The 16,713-nt window shown below is 45.4% G+C and overlaps 1 protein-coding gene across 1 annotated transcript in view; it reads right to left on the bottom strand.

Annotated features, from left to right (window-relative positions):
- The window catches only part of HSD17B2 (hydroxysteroid 17-beta dehydrogenase 2), a 43,715-nt gene extending 37,542 nt beyond the window's left edge, over positions 1-6,173 (bottom strand). Inside the window, exon 1 of the mRNA XM_012743290.3 lies at positions 5,687-6,173. Within this exon, the coding sequence (XP_012598744.2) occupies positions 5,687-5,933 (247 nt within the window). The 5' untranslated portion in view covers positions 5,934-6,173. The remainder of the gene's footprint in view (positions 1-5,686) is intronic.
- Positions 6,174-16,713: the final 10,540 nt, after the last annotated feature.

The following is a 16,713-nucleotide window of genomic DNA, read 5'->3' as shown; positions in this document are numbered from 1 at the left end:
TATTGATTATATGAATCAATGAATGTTTTTTGTCTCCATCTGTTTGTCAACCTCTGCTTTTTATTTTTTCTGTTCTCTTTTTGTTCTTCCTAACCACGCCTCAATCTTCCCCCTCACCCTAATACACAGTTGCCCCTCCCTCACTTTCCCCCTCATCCGTACACTAACTCCATCTATAAGAGTATGGGGTGTGTGTGTGTGTGTGTGTGTGCGTAGCAGCATTTCCAATTCACAGAAGAGAAAATAGACATCCAGAACCCCAAAAACCGAGCACCAAAATTCACAGAGCTGGTAATAGGTGTGTAGCAAATGTATTCCCCGATGCCCTTGCCATTTCTGCGTGCATCAATCCTTATTGCATGTTCACTCCCAGCGCCTGTCACTCTTTGCCCCAGGGCTGCCCCAGAGTGCTAGGGCTCATTTTGCCAGTGTACACAGGGAGCCCGAGCGCCTGGAGTATAAGCGAGCTCCACCCGCTCCCCCCCAATAAGCGTGCAGGATGGCTGCTCCTACTAATGATTGACAGGTGTGAAGGCATAAAAACTACAGCTCTCTGGCCCCAGTGGATGGGGCAGCGCTGATGCGTGACCCACACCTGCCCAGGGTGACTACGCAACAGTGACTCTCAGAGGACTTACCTTGAGGCCACACCCTTGCTTGGCCTTCTCTTCCATGTCTATCTTCTTTGGAAACCTTCCTAATAAATCTTTCACACAAATCCTCACAGCAATCACTGCCTCTGGGGAGCCAAGCCTAGGGCAAGGTAGATGCAGGATGCAAACCCAAGCCTGTCTGCCTGCCAAGTTTTTCCCATTCTATTGTGCTTGAGTTTTTCCCATTCTATTATGCAATCATGCTGGTCTGCTCCTCATTAATTTTACGGTCATTTAAAAAATTAATAGGTGTTTCTGTATAGATAGATGCAGAGGGTTCCTGAGTAAATCTTTGAAGCACAAATCTTCTGGCTGAAATACGAGATTCTATTAAATACTTTGAACAAACTTGGAGAGAGGGAAATAAAATTGCAGAAAACGGTAGAGCACTAAAACTTAAAGAAGCTCTACATGTTTATTCAAAAACCTGATGCTCTTTTGCACAGAATATTTAAATTCAGAGTTGGGAGGTTGGGGTGAAGCACATTTATTTTCTTCAATTTCTCAATTGCAATGATTTCAAATTTAGGACTTTGTCGTTGGTTTGAACAACTCCCTTAATTTCTTTTTCCCATTTGTTCAGCTTAGTAATTTTAATTCTTTTCATACTAAAATTTTATAGTGGTTGAGGAAGGCAGTTAGCCGTCACTAACCTGACAATCGTGGCCAGGAATTTGCTTTGTTCACTGCAAGTATATTTGTAATCCTCAGAATCCCAATAGTAATAAAATAAGCAACATTTTTTTCCTAACTTACTCTATGTTCAGATGTGGAATTTCTGTCTCCCAAGAGGAAATGTGACATTATTTTGGTGCCAACGGACAGAAAATCCTACCTGTGCTACGTAGAAGTTTGGAATGCACTTAATAAGGTTTTTTGTTGTTGTTTTGTTTTTTGTTTTTTTTCCAGCACTTAGTAAGGTTTTTATACCTTGATTTCAAGGTGGAAAGAAATTGATCATGAGTCTCTAATAAATTTCAATCTCTTAAACCAGTCGGTGCTTAATATTTTTTTGATTTGATTAATACCCATTTTAATTTCATGAGTTCTATTAATTTTAAAAATTTAGGGTCCGAATTCATTGTCATCTAATTGCCCTTGGACTTTTCCAAGGTATAATGTTGGTTTTGGGGAACAATTTCCAAGTTACTATGCAACTTTTTTTTTTTTTGAGACAGAGTCTCACTTTGTTGCCCAGGCTAGAGTGAGTGCCGTGGCGTGAGCCTGGCTCACAGCAACCTCAAATCTCCTGGGCTCAGTGATCCTACTGCCTCAGCCTCTCAAGTAGCTGGGACTACAGGCATGCGCCACCATGCCCAGCTAATTTTTTGTATATATATTTTTTAGTTGGTCAATTAATTTCTTTCTATTTTTGGTAGAGACGGGGTTTCGCTCAGGCTGGTTTCGAACTCCTGACCTTGAGCAATCCGCCTGCCTCGGCCTCCCAAAGTGCTAGGATTACAGGCATGAGCCACCGCGCCCGGCCTTATGCAACTTTTTAAAATCCATAGCAAGGAGGAGAAAATGTTTCCTACCTTCTTCACATGTTGTGCATTGTTCTGGTCCAGAAATGCCAAACCCTTTTTTTTTTTTTTTTGGAGACAGAGTCTCACTCTGTTGCCCTGGCTGGAGTGCTGTGGCGTCAGCCTAGCTCATAGCAACCTCCAACTCCTGGACTCAAGCAATCCTTCCACCTCAGCCTCCCGAGTAGCTGGGACTACAGGCATGCACCACCATGCCCGGCTAATTTTTTCTATATATTTTTAGTTGTCCAATTAATTTCTTTCTATTTTTAGTAGAGACGGAATCTTGCTCTTGCTCAGGCTGGTTTCGAACTCCTGACCTTGAGCGATCCGCCTGCCTCGGCCTCCCAGAGTGCTAGGATTACAGGCGTGAGCCACCGCGCCCAGCCCCAAACCCTTTTTCAGATGGTGCAACTATGAGTCCTTGGCTTAACAATACAGCCTTGAACTTCATGGCATATCAGTTTTGCAATATCCACAGGAGAGCTGTTCTGGTGAAACAGCTCAGAGTTGCAAATATCACGTATCAATAAAATGGTAACTTTAAGAAATGTCTGTTAAGTGTTTGATGACTGTTTGCCGTAAACCCGAAATTTGAACCTATGTATTTCAATTTGGTATGCTAAAAAAGTACTGAATTCATGTAAAATTTTTTTGTTGCAATATTGTAATCTCAGTTCAAAATTTAACTGAAGATATAAAACCCAAACAATTTCTCTATAGTAAATTGAATTGTAAAGGTAACTTGTGTGAGATAACATGTATTTAGAATCACACACAAGTTACCTTTACAAGTTACCTAAAAAAAAAAAAAATAAAACTAGAAAATAAAATGGGCTCTGTAGTGTCAGGCACCTTGAAGACAAATATGTGTTCACACACTCTATGCTTTCTTACTTTTCCTTCTTACTGTCATTATATTGTCTCTGAGGCAAAAGACATTTGAACATTTTAGAAAAATGAAAATAAGGACTTAAAGGGAACAAAAGGTTATTTTTTTTTACCTTGTCTTTATAACTGTCCTTCACCTTGGTCCATAATTAAATAGAAAGTAAAATGAACTTTAGCTATTTAATGTTATCTCTCTTTTAAGTGTTTTTATTATATGAATAATTAGAGAAATTTAAAATCGGCAGGGACGGGGGGGATCCAATTACTCTAATGCAACCATTTGCAAACTATTTTCTTCCAGATGTTACCACGGCTTCTCACACAGCCTGTTTGACATGAGTGCAGACTTATTCAGACATTAGGATATCCTGTGTGTTTCCTTTTGTTCAAACAGTTCTCCTTGTTGTGACACGGTCCTTGTGGTTGTCATTTTCAATGGTTGCACATTGTTACACCGAGAGGATGTGCTTTAAATTATCACCATTTTCGTTGCTTTTGATACTTCACTATTTTGTTTTGCTTCTGCTCCCTTTCCATACTTCCGATTATATCTTTAAGAGAAATTTCCAAACCTTGAATGATCAGATAAGGTAACAATATTTATGGCTTTCGATGTACCTGGCCACATTTCTCCCCTGCTCCAGCCCCTTCCAAATGCACACCAATTTATAATATAAGCCGACGGGAACCAGAGGTTATTCCAAACCCAAGGTGGGCTCTCAGTTTTTAATGAGTGCTGGTCTAACTACATGAAATCATTTTAAATTTCCCCATTTAGTACAAAAGTCTTGAAACCTTCCCTAGAAATGATACGGAGGCTATGGTATTCCTCGTAAAATTGACAAATACTCTGAAAGTGACATTTCAGTCATCTTTAAATATATGTAATGGTCTTAATTCTAGGCTTGCTAATTGCTAAGCATTTCATTTAGGGATTAGTCATCAAGCCCGAGTTTCCTAATTGATACCGTCATCTCACTTGGTGCTAAACACATTTTGATGCCTAATGTGGGATCACTGGGTTGGGTGTGTGTTTTTGTGAGCACACATGCATGCCTGCTTCTTGGCAAGCAGAGCATAAAGACCGGCGACAAGACAAACAAGCAACAGTGAATTTCCATTTCCTCAGCTACCCTGAGGCTCGCCTGAGTTTATCCGAAGCTTTAGTATTCCCATTTTGCAGACTTAGACGTCTCCTGCTTTTGATTTCCCAGGAATATGTGGACTTCCAGGAGATCCTAGGGGTGTCAACTACGGCATTGCTTTTTGTTTTAATGTGCCTTAGTTGTTCTGTCTTCCTTCACACAAATGGAAAAGTGCAAAATGCAAATTTTACATGGAATTGTTCTAAAGTTCATGGGTGCTTGCTACTGTACACAGAACAGAACAATCGAGACTGCATTACAACTGTCACCACGGCGATAAGCCTTCTGAGAATTCTGAAAAGGTGGAAACACCCATCTAGTCTCCCCGGGCGGGCGCATGAGTCCAAGAGGTATCACACATTCATATAGATAAACATCCCATTAACTGCCTACACTTTCTACCTTTAAACTTTTGAAAAATTAATTTAAAGAAGCTTGTTTTCCGCGGCACTTTAAAACGAGCACCAACTTTCGTTTCATTACGAGAAAGAGTTTTGTGATCGAGGTAAAGCAAAAGGCAGAATAGAAGAAGTCACATTAGAGTCCATTTCTCTCTAAATAGTCAAAAAGTCCTGGTTTTCTTCCAACCACCCCTCATGCTTGCCTTTACCCCAGCGGGTTGTAGTAGTTGGTCAGGGGAGGGCAGGTAATGATCTCTCAGCAAATGATCGGCAATTGATATATCCTTATCGTGGCAGGGCTTTGTGAGTTAGGAAAATTCTGGGTAATCCTAATTAGAGCCCTGCCCAAGCTCAAAACTTCATAACCAAACAAACCAGTTTTACAACTCAAAGAAATTTAATTTGATCTCACACTTGCAGGGGAGAAAAAAAAAACACAAAAGCAGGGGAAACCCTGGCAGCTCAGCTAACGAGTAAGTGGATTTGTGGACACACTGCCAACTTGATCCAATTAAGAAACACTAGAGGTCTAATGACAGATTTGAGGAGGAAAGGGTCAGACAGCACACCAGGTTCTTGACCGTAGCCAGCCAAACTGCACCGTCTCCAGCCCAGGTGAGTGATTCCCTTCAAAATTTCAAAACCAGCAAGGAGACAAGGAGAACCGAGCTCGTAAGCGTTCTTGCATACCTAGGTCCAGAAACTGGCTGAACACTCATCTCAGAACAAAGTTCTATTTAAGCCTAAAGAAATCTACGGGACGTCCCTGGGCACGGCAAAACGGATGAAATGCTGCAGTTTCACTTATTAACATTTATCCCTGGGAAATTAACCAAGTCATTGCTAGGGTGCATGCCATCCTCCCCTTTCCCCCTCACCACCAGCCGCGTCAAGCACACCTCCTAAAGAAAACGAGCCAGAACAATGTTGTGAAAAACACACACTTGGGTACACGCTTTCATTTACCCCATGCCAAGCGTTTTCTGTTTAAGCCAGATTTGGCAAAGTCCCGCTAGAGCAACGCAAGTTTCAGACCGTGCCCTCCACAAGAAGTGCAGCGCCCGTCTGCTTACCTGTCACCAGGACTGCCTTTTGCTCCGCAGGTAACAGTTCTTGGCCAGATAAGTAAGTATACACGAGGAAGCACGTCAAGGAGGAAAGGATCAAGCCGCAGAAGAGGGACAGACTGAGCAGGTAAACCCCTCCCCAGAGGCCTGCGAGGCAGACCGCTCCCTGCACCAGCCCAGGGCTTCCGTTGTATTTGCAGAGAACTGTCCCCCCGAGCGCTGCTGCGAGGACAGCCAGGAAGAGCCACGCCATCTCAGAGGAGAGATCGCCCCTCCTCAGAGACTGCACCTTCACGCGCCCGCGGCCAGCGAGTCCGGTGGGCAAAGCCCGGCTGGAGGCAGCCTGAGTTATAAGAACGGAGAGGCAAGAAGGGAGGGGAGAGAGCAGCCCCAGCACCCTCTGGTTGAGCGTGGATTAAGGAAAATCATACAGGCTCATATTCCCAGTGGGGTAGTTTAAACCCGTGTGCACGTCAACATAAATACCAGGGCACTTCCTATTTGATCACTCCCCTCCCACCCCCTGCATGCAGAACACATACACATACCCACAGACGCACACCTTTTTTTTTTTTTTTTTTTAAATGCAATCCACCTCTGGAGAGATGAGTAATTGGATAATAATTGACAGAATTCAAACCGAACAGAGAATAACAAAATCTCTAGCTCACAGGGGGAAAAAACTGTTTTCTTCGGAAGCCTGCAGTGTCTGTCAGTTCTTTTGGTGACTGGGGAGTGTGTGTGTGTGTGTGTGTGTGTGTGTGTGTGTGTGTGTGTGTGTGTGTGTATAAATCCAGGCAATCAGTGAAGTCTGGAAGATAGATTTTGGAAGGGAAAGGCATCCCTGATCTTGTCCCTGTGCTCAGGTTCCTAGCAGAGGCAACAGAGGCGGGCTGAAGGGTGGGAGGGGAGAGAATATGGAACTAAGGGATCCCTTGGCAGATGGAGAGTGATTTGGTCTTGCCAGAGGGGGAGATACACCAGGGAGAGAGAATAACAATGACACTATAACTAATAATGGCCAATATCTATTGGTGCTTTTCTGTGGCAGGGGCTGTGTTTAGCTACTTACTTGTTCATTAGAGAGCCTAGTCTATGCCAGCCTCTGTTCACTGAGACTCAGCCATCAGCATGCTCATTCTCTTTGAGAACAATATCCTTATGAAGTTGGTTCTATTATGATAGTAATTTTACAGGTGAGAAAACTAGGGCACAGAGAGGTTAAGAAATTTTCCCAGGATCACACAGCAGTGGAGTCGAGCAGCCTTATCTCAGAGCACCCTATTCTACTTCCTGCTTTGGGCAAACAATAAAAAACAATCAGTCCATTAGGTGCTGGTCCTTTCCTACTTTCACCTCATTTCAACGTTATCAACCCTTTTGAGGTAGATATTATTATGCTCGGTTTATAGAGGGGCAAACTGAGGCTGGGAGAGAAGAAGTCTCTCCAGTGGTGAGTCCAGCCCCACAGCCATGACTAACTGGCTCAAAAGCAGGCACTCTGCAGTGGCAATGCCACATGGACCACTGGTCACCCTGCTGACCCCTGAGAAGGAGCCACAGCACCTGGGCTCCTAGCATGCCATGTGTGGGCCACGTGCCCAGCCGGGAGGGACCCAGAATTCTGAGAAACACTGGGCAGTAGCAGAGGTGAAGGGACAAGAAATGTTCTCACTTTGAGGTTGGATTTCCTGGATTTAAATCGAATGTTAACTCTCCCACCTACTATCTAGGTAGTGCTGGGTGAGTAACTTCACCTCCCTAGATCTTTGCCTCTTCCTCTGTAAAATAATAACACACACGCTGCCTGGAACTCTAGAAGGAGCTTCATAAATGCTGACAATTCGTGTTTCGTAATTTTTGGGGGGCGGGGGGCGGGAGGAGACAGAGTCTCACTCTTGTTGCCCGGGCTAGAGTGCCGTGGCATCAGCCCAGCTCACAGCAACCTCAAACTCCTGGGCTCAAGTGATCCTCCTGCCTCAGCCTCCCGAGTAGCTGGGACTACAGGCATGTGCCACCATGCCCGGCTCGTTTTTTCTATATATTTTTAGTTGGCCAATTAATTTCTTTCTATTTTCAGTAGAGACCTGGGGTCTCGCTCTTGCTCAGGCTGGTCTTGAACTCCTGACCTTGAGTGATCCTCTCGCCTCGGCCTCCCAGAGTGCTAGGATTACAGGCGTGAGCCACCGCACCCAGGCAATCTGGGCTTCTTAAACAGGAGAAGAATAAAGAACAATGGAATACAGACTTGTCCCAAAACATGTGCTGAAGGTGGCCGAGGGGCAGGAGGAGGGGTGAGGATGTGTGTGTTACGGATGGCACCAGAGAGGCAGGACTTGGGGAGGGACGCGCCTCTCGGCACATCGCGGAAGGATGTGGGTGGAGCTTCAGAGAGGGCAGCAGGGAGGCCGGCTTCTGGCCTCTGCTGGGCCGTCGAGAGTCACTGCCCTTGGCCAGCTCAGCTATAAAAGGTGAGGCAGAGCCCACCTGGGCTCAGGGCTATCTCAAGACCCAAGGTAGACAGGGTGGGAACCATGCTTGTGAACCATACTGTGCTACTGTGACCAGGGTGACAGGGCAGTTGTGGGGTGGTGGCAATCCCTGTCTGCCCTTCCAGCCACGTGGGCACCTGAGACAGGGAGATATTGCCGGCTGCGGGCCAAGAAGCGCAGGGGTGAGGATCTGGAATTCTCCTTGGCTCGACCTGAACCCTCCCTCTCCCCACAGTCCCCACGCCCTCCTGTCAGCTGTGTGCCGTCAAGGAGAGGGACACCTGTCACAAGTCTTGTGGCCTCGCCAGCCAGGAGGATCCTGTCAGTCACCTCTGGTCGATAAACTGCTCCCCAGGTGGGGATGCAGGACTAGTTATGGCTCTTTGCTGGGGGTCTTGGCACTTTGTCACTGGCTCCCACATCGAGGCTGGCCAAACACACCTGTGTGGGTTTCCTGACAGGTGCACGCCCATCTGAGATAAGGTGACTCTTCTCCTGGAGGCAGTCCCTGTGGCTTCCCAGTTAGAAGTGATGTCCTAGAACTTTCAGTCCCAGCACTCCAAAGGAGAGGGCGAACGTCGTTGGCAAAAGCCACCCCTTCTGAGCCCTGAATGTCCTCATCTCTTTGTTTGAGGACCTCATGGAAGTCCAGGTGAGGGTGCTTCCTGGCCCCTCTTGGGGAAGGAGCTGCAGAGCGTAAGCACTTTAGAGTCTCATGAACTTTCAACTGAGTTAGAGTCCGGGCTCTGCCACTTACTAGCTGGGAGGCACTGAGCAAATGATCCGCCCTTCCTGAGTCTTAGTTTTCCTCTTCTGTAAAACAGGGGTGGAGGAGTCCTGCTCCCGAGGGTTGCTTTGAAAAATGAATTACATAATTCTTGCACTGTGGCTGGCACTGCTAGGTGTTCATGGATGACAGCCACTTTTCTCGTTGTTGGAAGCACTCACTGCCTCTCAGCCCTTCTCCTCTGAGCAGGGAGATAAGTCCTTGCCAGCCTCTTCCTCATTCATTTATTTCTTCATTCAGTCCCTCACATGGCTCTTCCCCTTATCATCCATCCTTCAGACATCTGCTCTATGTCACCTCCTTCTACAAGATAAGTATCTTATATCACCACACCTTATTCATTGTCTTCATTGCACTTAGCTCAACTCACAATTACGTAATTTGTTCATTTTAAGAGATGTTTCTGGCTCCCCTACTAGACCATACACTTCATGGGGGCAGGGGCTTTATCTGTTTGTTGTTGTTGTTTTTCCTTTATCGGTCACCAAATGCCTAGCCCCTGTGCCTGGCACCTTGCACGTACGTAATTAATATTTGTCGAATGAGTCAGGAAGGAGCACGGCTTTATTGAGAGCCTTCTAGGTGACCGGTTCTGCACCAGCCCTGGAGGAATCCAGCAGTGAATAATATGGACCTAGATCTTGACCTTGCAGAGCTGATGACCTGGTGCTCCCAAGGGAGTGGTCACAGGAGCAGGGACCAGTGGAGGTGCATGGTGGTGGGAAGGAAGGCTTTTCACCAGCTGGGAGCACACGGAATTATAGAATCTCCAGGTGAGAACCAGCCCAACCCCTTCTGAGCCCTGCATGTCCTCATCACTTCGCTTGAGGACCTCGGGGTCAGTCCCATCTGGGAGCTGCCTCTGAATGAGGACTCCCTCCATCCTGTTGCACTAAGTATTTGTTCCCACCATTGTTTCTGAAAGCCATTCTCGAGGCCATCCTTGCCTGGCCAGTGTCCTATTTCTGGAAAGCTCACTGTTAGCTTTCCAGAGGGAAGGAGCCAATTGGAACACCTTGTTCTTGCTAATGATGCCAGTGGGTCACGGTGCTACTTCCTTCTGCCAGCACAGGGGCCTTTTTGAAAGTGACTTCTGAAAAGATTATCTTATCCAAAGGAGAGGATGCCCCAACGTGTTTTTTTTATGCAATCCTCAATTGCATACTTTCTTAGAATCGGTGGCTCTTGAGTTTTAAAGGGAATTTGAAGAAGTGACTTCCCATCTGCAATGGGGATTCTCTGCAACAGCTATACCAAGCGGTCACCTTGTCCATGACCGGGAATACCTCTGAGAACAGGCACTTCACTGTCTCTGAAGGCTGACTTTCCAGCTCAACATGCCTTGGGGTATTAGAAAATTCTCTAGGCCACACTCGAACTTGGCATTTGTCTTGCTTTCCCACTTGGAGTCACACAGAGGATATTTAGTTCTATTTTTTACAGATGTTAGAAAGATATTTGCCCCTTATGTATGGTAGAATATGTTTTATCTGGCGCTAGGTGCTTGAAACAGCACATTTTTAGGAGCTCAAACACTTTTAAAATCATGTTGCTGCAATAACTGAACAATATTTTGTTACGGTGAGTATAGCACGCTGGTGGTGTGATTCACCAAGCAGAGAACGACACAGTGGCCCAAAGTTCAAGAGATGGACAGGATGGGACAAGTCATAACAGATAATCTCAGGGACGTGGGGGTGATCTTGCTGGTAACACAGGTTTTGTTATGCTTTTTGAGCATTTGGGTGACAACTGATGTTTTCGGTGTCCAATTACAATTGCGTAAAAATTGCGTATTATATATTTCTCTATTTTCTACATCGAGGGGCAAAAAAGATCACGAGAAGACAACCAGAAGTTGGGGCTAGAGCAAGCCTTTTTTCTGTCATTGAAATGTTGTGTGGTGAAGATGTCTAAACTCCACAATTATCATTAATTCCAACTAGGTCAGATCTCATTTATTGCATAGAGCTTCAAGGACCATCAGCAGCACGGCCTTTCTTAGAATGGCATCCAACTACTTATTCTCCTCTGAAATGCTCAGAATGGGGCACTGTATTTTCAGTACAGTGCAAGCAGCATAGAGCAGAGCAAGATTATCCCCTCCTCTATCCTTGAAGCTACATTTGTTTTACTTTTATATCCAAAGACTCATCCACTCTTTGGACAGTAGAAGAATTATAAATAATATATAGAGAGATACTCCATGTAGATCCTCAAAAACATAGAGCTCTCCATTAAATGTGGGCTGCACATGGTAACGTCCTTCCAAAGAGCATGGTATGAAAACTGGGAAATGGATAACTTCGCAGTGGAGAACCCTGGTAAACATTTACCTCAGCCAGGTGACCAAAGTCCCTATTGACAATGATAAATCCTGTTGACAGTTCGCTACGATGAAAATGGCAGCTTTACTGTTGCAGAACATTCCACAAGATACCCGACAAGTACTCCTCAAAACCATCAAGGTCATCAAAAACAAGGAAATTCTGAGAAGTAGTCACAGCCAAAGAGGAGCCCAAGAAGACAGACACGACGAGTAAATGTGATGTGGGATCTTGGAACAGAAAAGAGACCTCAGGTAAAAACTAAGGAAATCTGAATAAAGTATTGACTTGGTGTATCCATACAGGCTCATTCGTTGTGACAAACGTCCCACAGTAATGTAAGATGTGAGGGATACAAGAAAAATGGGTGTGGGCATACAGGAATTCTCCGTACTCTCTTCATAATTTTTCTGTGAATCTAAAAGTATTCTAGGCATAGAGGGCAAGATGGCGGACGAGAAACACCACCAGCCAGAGAGTCTCTGCAAGGACAGATTTTAGAAGAAAGTGGAAAAAAAAAAGAAAGAAATAGGCAGACAAACACAGATTAGATGAGGGTCAGTGAGAAGGGTGCCTGAAACCACACAAGACTCCAGGGGAAGAAGTTGGGGAGGAGAACTGGAAGGAGAAAGGCCCCAGAGAGGCAGATTGCTGGTGGGCTCCTGGGCAGTTGGAGAGACCTGCGGACACCAGCCCAGAGACGGCTGCCACCAGGGAACGCCGAGCCTCTTGTGGACAGGGCATCAGGCTCTCAGCTCCCTCGGGCACCTCCCCCTACACACAGGTGATTGGCAGACGCCATATTGCTTCATCTCCCCTCCCTCTTCCCTGCCCTCACCTCTGCTATAGAGCATGGCATTGTATAAATATGCCACTATTTCTTTCTCCATTCTATGAATAGAAAATTGAGGGTTTTGCACTTTTGGCTGTCATGAATATTGCTACTAGAAACATTTTTATAAACATTTCTTGAGGTACCTGTGTATCCATTGCTCCTACGTATATTCGCTGGAGCGGAATTGTGGAACTCATAGTATACGTATACATTCAACTGTGGTACCAATTTGTTTTTTCCAAAATGATTACACCAACTCACAGTACAGTATGAGAGTTCCAGTTGCTCTTTATTATTTCCCAATGTTGTATTGGATAAATTCTGAACAAGAGAGTCGATCCTAATTACCTTGTCATTACCAGAAGAAAAGTCCTTAAGTCTTTTTTATACGTTATTGTAAGGCTCAGCTTTCCTGTCCTTATATTTTATTTGTATTAAGGTGGAAACCTTGCTGAATTTGATGTTATTAAGATTAAGCCCACTATTCTACCCTCCTGGTGCCATGTCATGAGAAAAATCTAAGAAGCATACTTCCCATGGAGTTTTCTGGGTGTTGAATCAAGACATTGAATAAAACATTCATTCACTGAATATTTACAGAGCACCTATGCTATGTGCCAGATACTGTTCTAGGTACTGAAAATACAACAGCGGATAAAATAGGTATGGTTCCTGCCCTCACAGAACATACATTCCAGTCAGGGAGACAGCCCAGTAACCAGGCAATTGCGGTACAGCTGTGTGAGACCACTGGAAACCATTTCCAGGTTAATATTAACCATCTGACTTTTTCATCTTGCCAGCAATGAAATCAAACGTGACTCTGTCAAAATCATTGTGTCTATTCATTCTATTCATCGGTGTAGTGATTCTATCAAAATGTTAAGAGCTGGCTAATCTGACATATTTAATTATTTCAGCCTTGTCAATTCCCAGTGACTGTCACTCCCTTTTCTAAAACTACTCACAGTGCTCTTTTTGTAAGGCCCACAAGTGCGAGTCAGTTTTCCCTCTGGTCTGTGGTGTTCAGAAGACATCTTCTTTCCCTCTTTGAATAAGCCAAAACTGGGGAGTGTGGGGTTTTCAGAGCTTAGAAGCATTTCTTAGAATAATTAGCTCATGAATGTGTCCATGACATCAAGTGTGTTTGCAGATAAAATTCATATCTGGACTTTGCCATCACAGAGGAAGGTATCCTGTCTTTAAATTTAGTAACATTTGGTATTTTTAGTTTATAGGCTGCAAAACTGTTCCTGTGTATTTATTCTCCTTGAAAACCCTTGACATGATTCTGGCTAATAATTTCCTGAGACTTTAAACAGATAAGTGGACTGCAACTAAATAATGGAATTACACAAGTCAATAATTCCCAAACTTTGCACTTTATAGATCAGTCAAATTTTTTAAAGGGTGACTCAATGTGATACAGACACATTGAGTCCCCAGTCTTTTATTTTGCCAAGCTAGAATGTATAAAAGAAAATCAACTATAACAGTCTACCAAAGGAAAGATACTTTAAAAATAGACATCGTTTCAGAATCAAACGTGGTCTCTTACGCTACATAAATTTAAGTTTGTGAGGAATTGTCTAAGTCGTCCTCGTTTTTCAGGTCACATCACAGAGCAATGAAAGTTTTGTCACCAACGGGCAGGAGACAATGGGTCACCATTGGGAACCAAGATGTAAGGTGTGAGGGCGTAAAGGGCTCTGCTCTTAGGACAACTCGCATAGATTTTCATGCTCACGAAACATAGAGAGCGAGCAACAGATTCTGTGGACAGAAAGTGACATGTTGAGGTATTTTCAGCCCCCGTCTTGCCCCCAGGCACGCCCTTGCCTCTCAGCCTTCACCCCAGCAGGGGAGCAGGGGCAGCATTAAGGATGGAAAAGTCAGACTCAATCTCTCATGCACACACATGCACACAATCATGCACACACGTGCACACGTGCCTGTGTGTTCAAGTTCTACAAGTAGGTCTAAGCACCGAGTATCAGGTAGTTCTCTTCCCACCGAGGAGCTTTAGAATTCCAACTTTTAAAAATGGAAATGTTCTTGGTGGTCATTTTGGCTTCATATGCGCATAGATACATAATGGGAATATGTCCGAGCGTTGGGCTTTCTGGGACCTTCCTTCTCTTTCTCAAGGCTGGATTCTTAACGTCTCTGAGGGCATTGGGAGGCTTTGCATTTCTCATAAAGCACTTCCTGCTGCTGTCGGCGGGTCCAGGGAGGTCTGGCTCCTACCAGCAACTCACAGTTCCCTTGAACCCCAGAATCTCCCCTTGAGTTCTCCGTACAACAGGGCAACCAATGCATCAGCCTGAAGACAGAGGTGAACCGGGACGGGCTGCGCCTCCCTTGACTATCCTGTCCCCAAACTGCCCACAGCACTGGCAAGACAGGGCTGTTGCACAGAACAGACCTTCGCTGGCAGCTGGGGGGTGGGCGGGACAGGAGTGCGGTGACAGACACTGAGACCCCCGGGCCATGCCTGTCCCTGGAGATCTTTCTCTGTTGACCTTCCTTTCTGGAGCTCCACACTCTGCTTCCAAACTTTCCAAGCCATGGACCATTTGTGCAAATGAAACGATTAGGAATAGCAAGTACAAGAACAAAAGGGAAGTTTGTTGGAGCTGAGGGCGCCATCAAGCTGGGCTTTTCCCTCACCCAAGGCAGCCCCAAGGCGCCACCACAGGACCCTGTGGCTTCTGGGCACAGAATCAGATGATCATTGGTTTAATCTAAACTTGCAATTTGCAGTGAGGGATCTGAGGAACAGAGAGGGGACAATAATGGACTAGAACCCTAGGGATAGTAAGCATCAAAATTTGGGCTTTTGCGGCCGGGCACAGTGGCTCACGCCTGTAATCCTAGCTCTCTGGGAGGCCGAGGCGGGCGGATCATTTGAGTTCAAGAGTTCGAAACCAGCCTGAGTAAGAGCGAGACCCCCGTCTCTACCATAAATAGAAAGAAATTAATTGGCCAACTAATATATATATATAGAAAAAATTGGCCAGGCATGGTGGCACATACCTGTAGTCCCAGCTACTCTGGAGGCTGAGGCAGCAGGATCACTTGAGCCCAGGAGTTTGAGGTTGCTGTGAGCTAGGCTGACGCCACAGACTCACTCTAGCCTGGGCAACACAGTGAGACTCTGTCTCAAAAAAAAAAAAAATGGGGGCTTTTGCAGTGTGTGTGTGTGTGTGTGTGTGTGTAGGTTTATGTGTCTGGGGGGAGGGGGAAGGGGAGTGTGCCTGTACTGTGTATGTGTGTGCATGTGCCCACGTATGCCTGTGTGTAAGTAGATCTATACGTGTCTCTCTGTGAATGTGTGTGAGTGTATGTGTGTATATGTATACACATACTGGCATGTGGGTATGTGTGTGTGCATGTATACATGTATGTATCTGCATGTAATACAGGGTGTGGGGAAGGTGTTGGTGTGTGACTATGCATTTGTGTGTGTACATACATGTGTGTACATGTGTGGGTGTGTGCACATGTGCATAGATGTGTGGATGTGCACATGTGCAGGTGTATACTTGTGTGTGTCTTTGGGTGAATGTATGTGTGTATGCATGCATGTGTTTATGTATGTAGGTGTGTATGTGTATATCTGTATCTATGTGTAGGGCTGTGTGTGTGCACATGTGTATGTTTGTGCACACGCATGCACTGCCAGTGGGTCAGCCAGTCAGTGCACCGCCAGCCAGGAGGCCTTCTCGCAGCTGCTGGCGCAGAGGAGGCAGCTGGAGGCTGACATGGCCCCGTGCTTGCTCCACGACAGCTCGCAAGACCAGCGCTGCGCACCTCCCTGGGCTGGGCAGTCTGAACTGGCGATGATGTGAATAATCCCTCCCTCGGTGGTAGGAGGATCGAGTGAGGTGAGGTGAGGCGGATGCTGGTCGAGTGTTAAGTGCGCTGCCTGGTCCAGAGCTCTCCTTCGATAATATTTGACTTCAAGAACCGTACCCTTGCTGACGGGTCAGACTGTCCTGACCTGCATTTTCCTTACCTTCTTCCCTGTGACCCTTCCACCAGTGGAGACCAGACTCAACCAACTTTGCCTTTATGAGCCACTATGACCATAAACCCAAGAATGAAGCAATGAAGGTGGGAAAATCTATTGAAATTAAACAGTAACCAATTTACGTTATAGTCGGATCGTCATCTACTTGCTGATCCGTCAATGATTTACTAAGCGTTCCTCCTAGGCTGATACTAACGTTGGGGATGCAGACTCCTCCTTGCCCTTGAGAGGTTCAAGTGTGTGAAGGAGTGAGGGATACCCCTGCAAACACTGTCCTCGCCTCCTATACTTGGCGAATCACACGTACAACAATCGCATTAGTAAAAAGCCCACTTGAAAGATCCCCGAGTTCTCTTTTGCTTTATCCACTTGGATACTGACAAGTATTCTCCATCTACATAGCATTATGTCTCAGAAATCCATTAAGGGATCAACTGTATAAAAGTCTCTCTGCCCATGTGTCCAAGCATCTGTCTGTCTCTTTCTCCTTATTCTTCCTCTTAAATTTCTTGAATTGTATAGTCACTGTCCCTCCTTCCTTTCCTCACTCTGGGAAAGG

Source organism: Microcebus murinus, chromosome 20 (assembly GCF_040939455.1).
Source record: "Microcebus murinus isolate Inina chromosome 20, M.murinus_Inina_mat1.0, whole genome shotgun sequence".
NCBI lineage: Eukaryota > Metazoa > Chordata > Mammalia > Primates > Cheirogaleidae > Microcebus > Microcebus murinus.
This window is presented reverse-complemented; position numbering and strand designations above follow the sequence as displayed.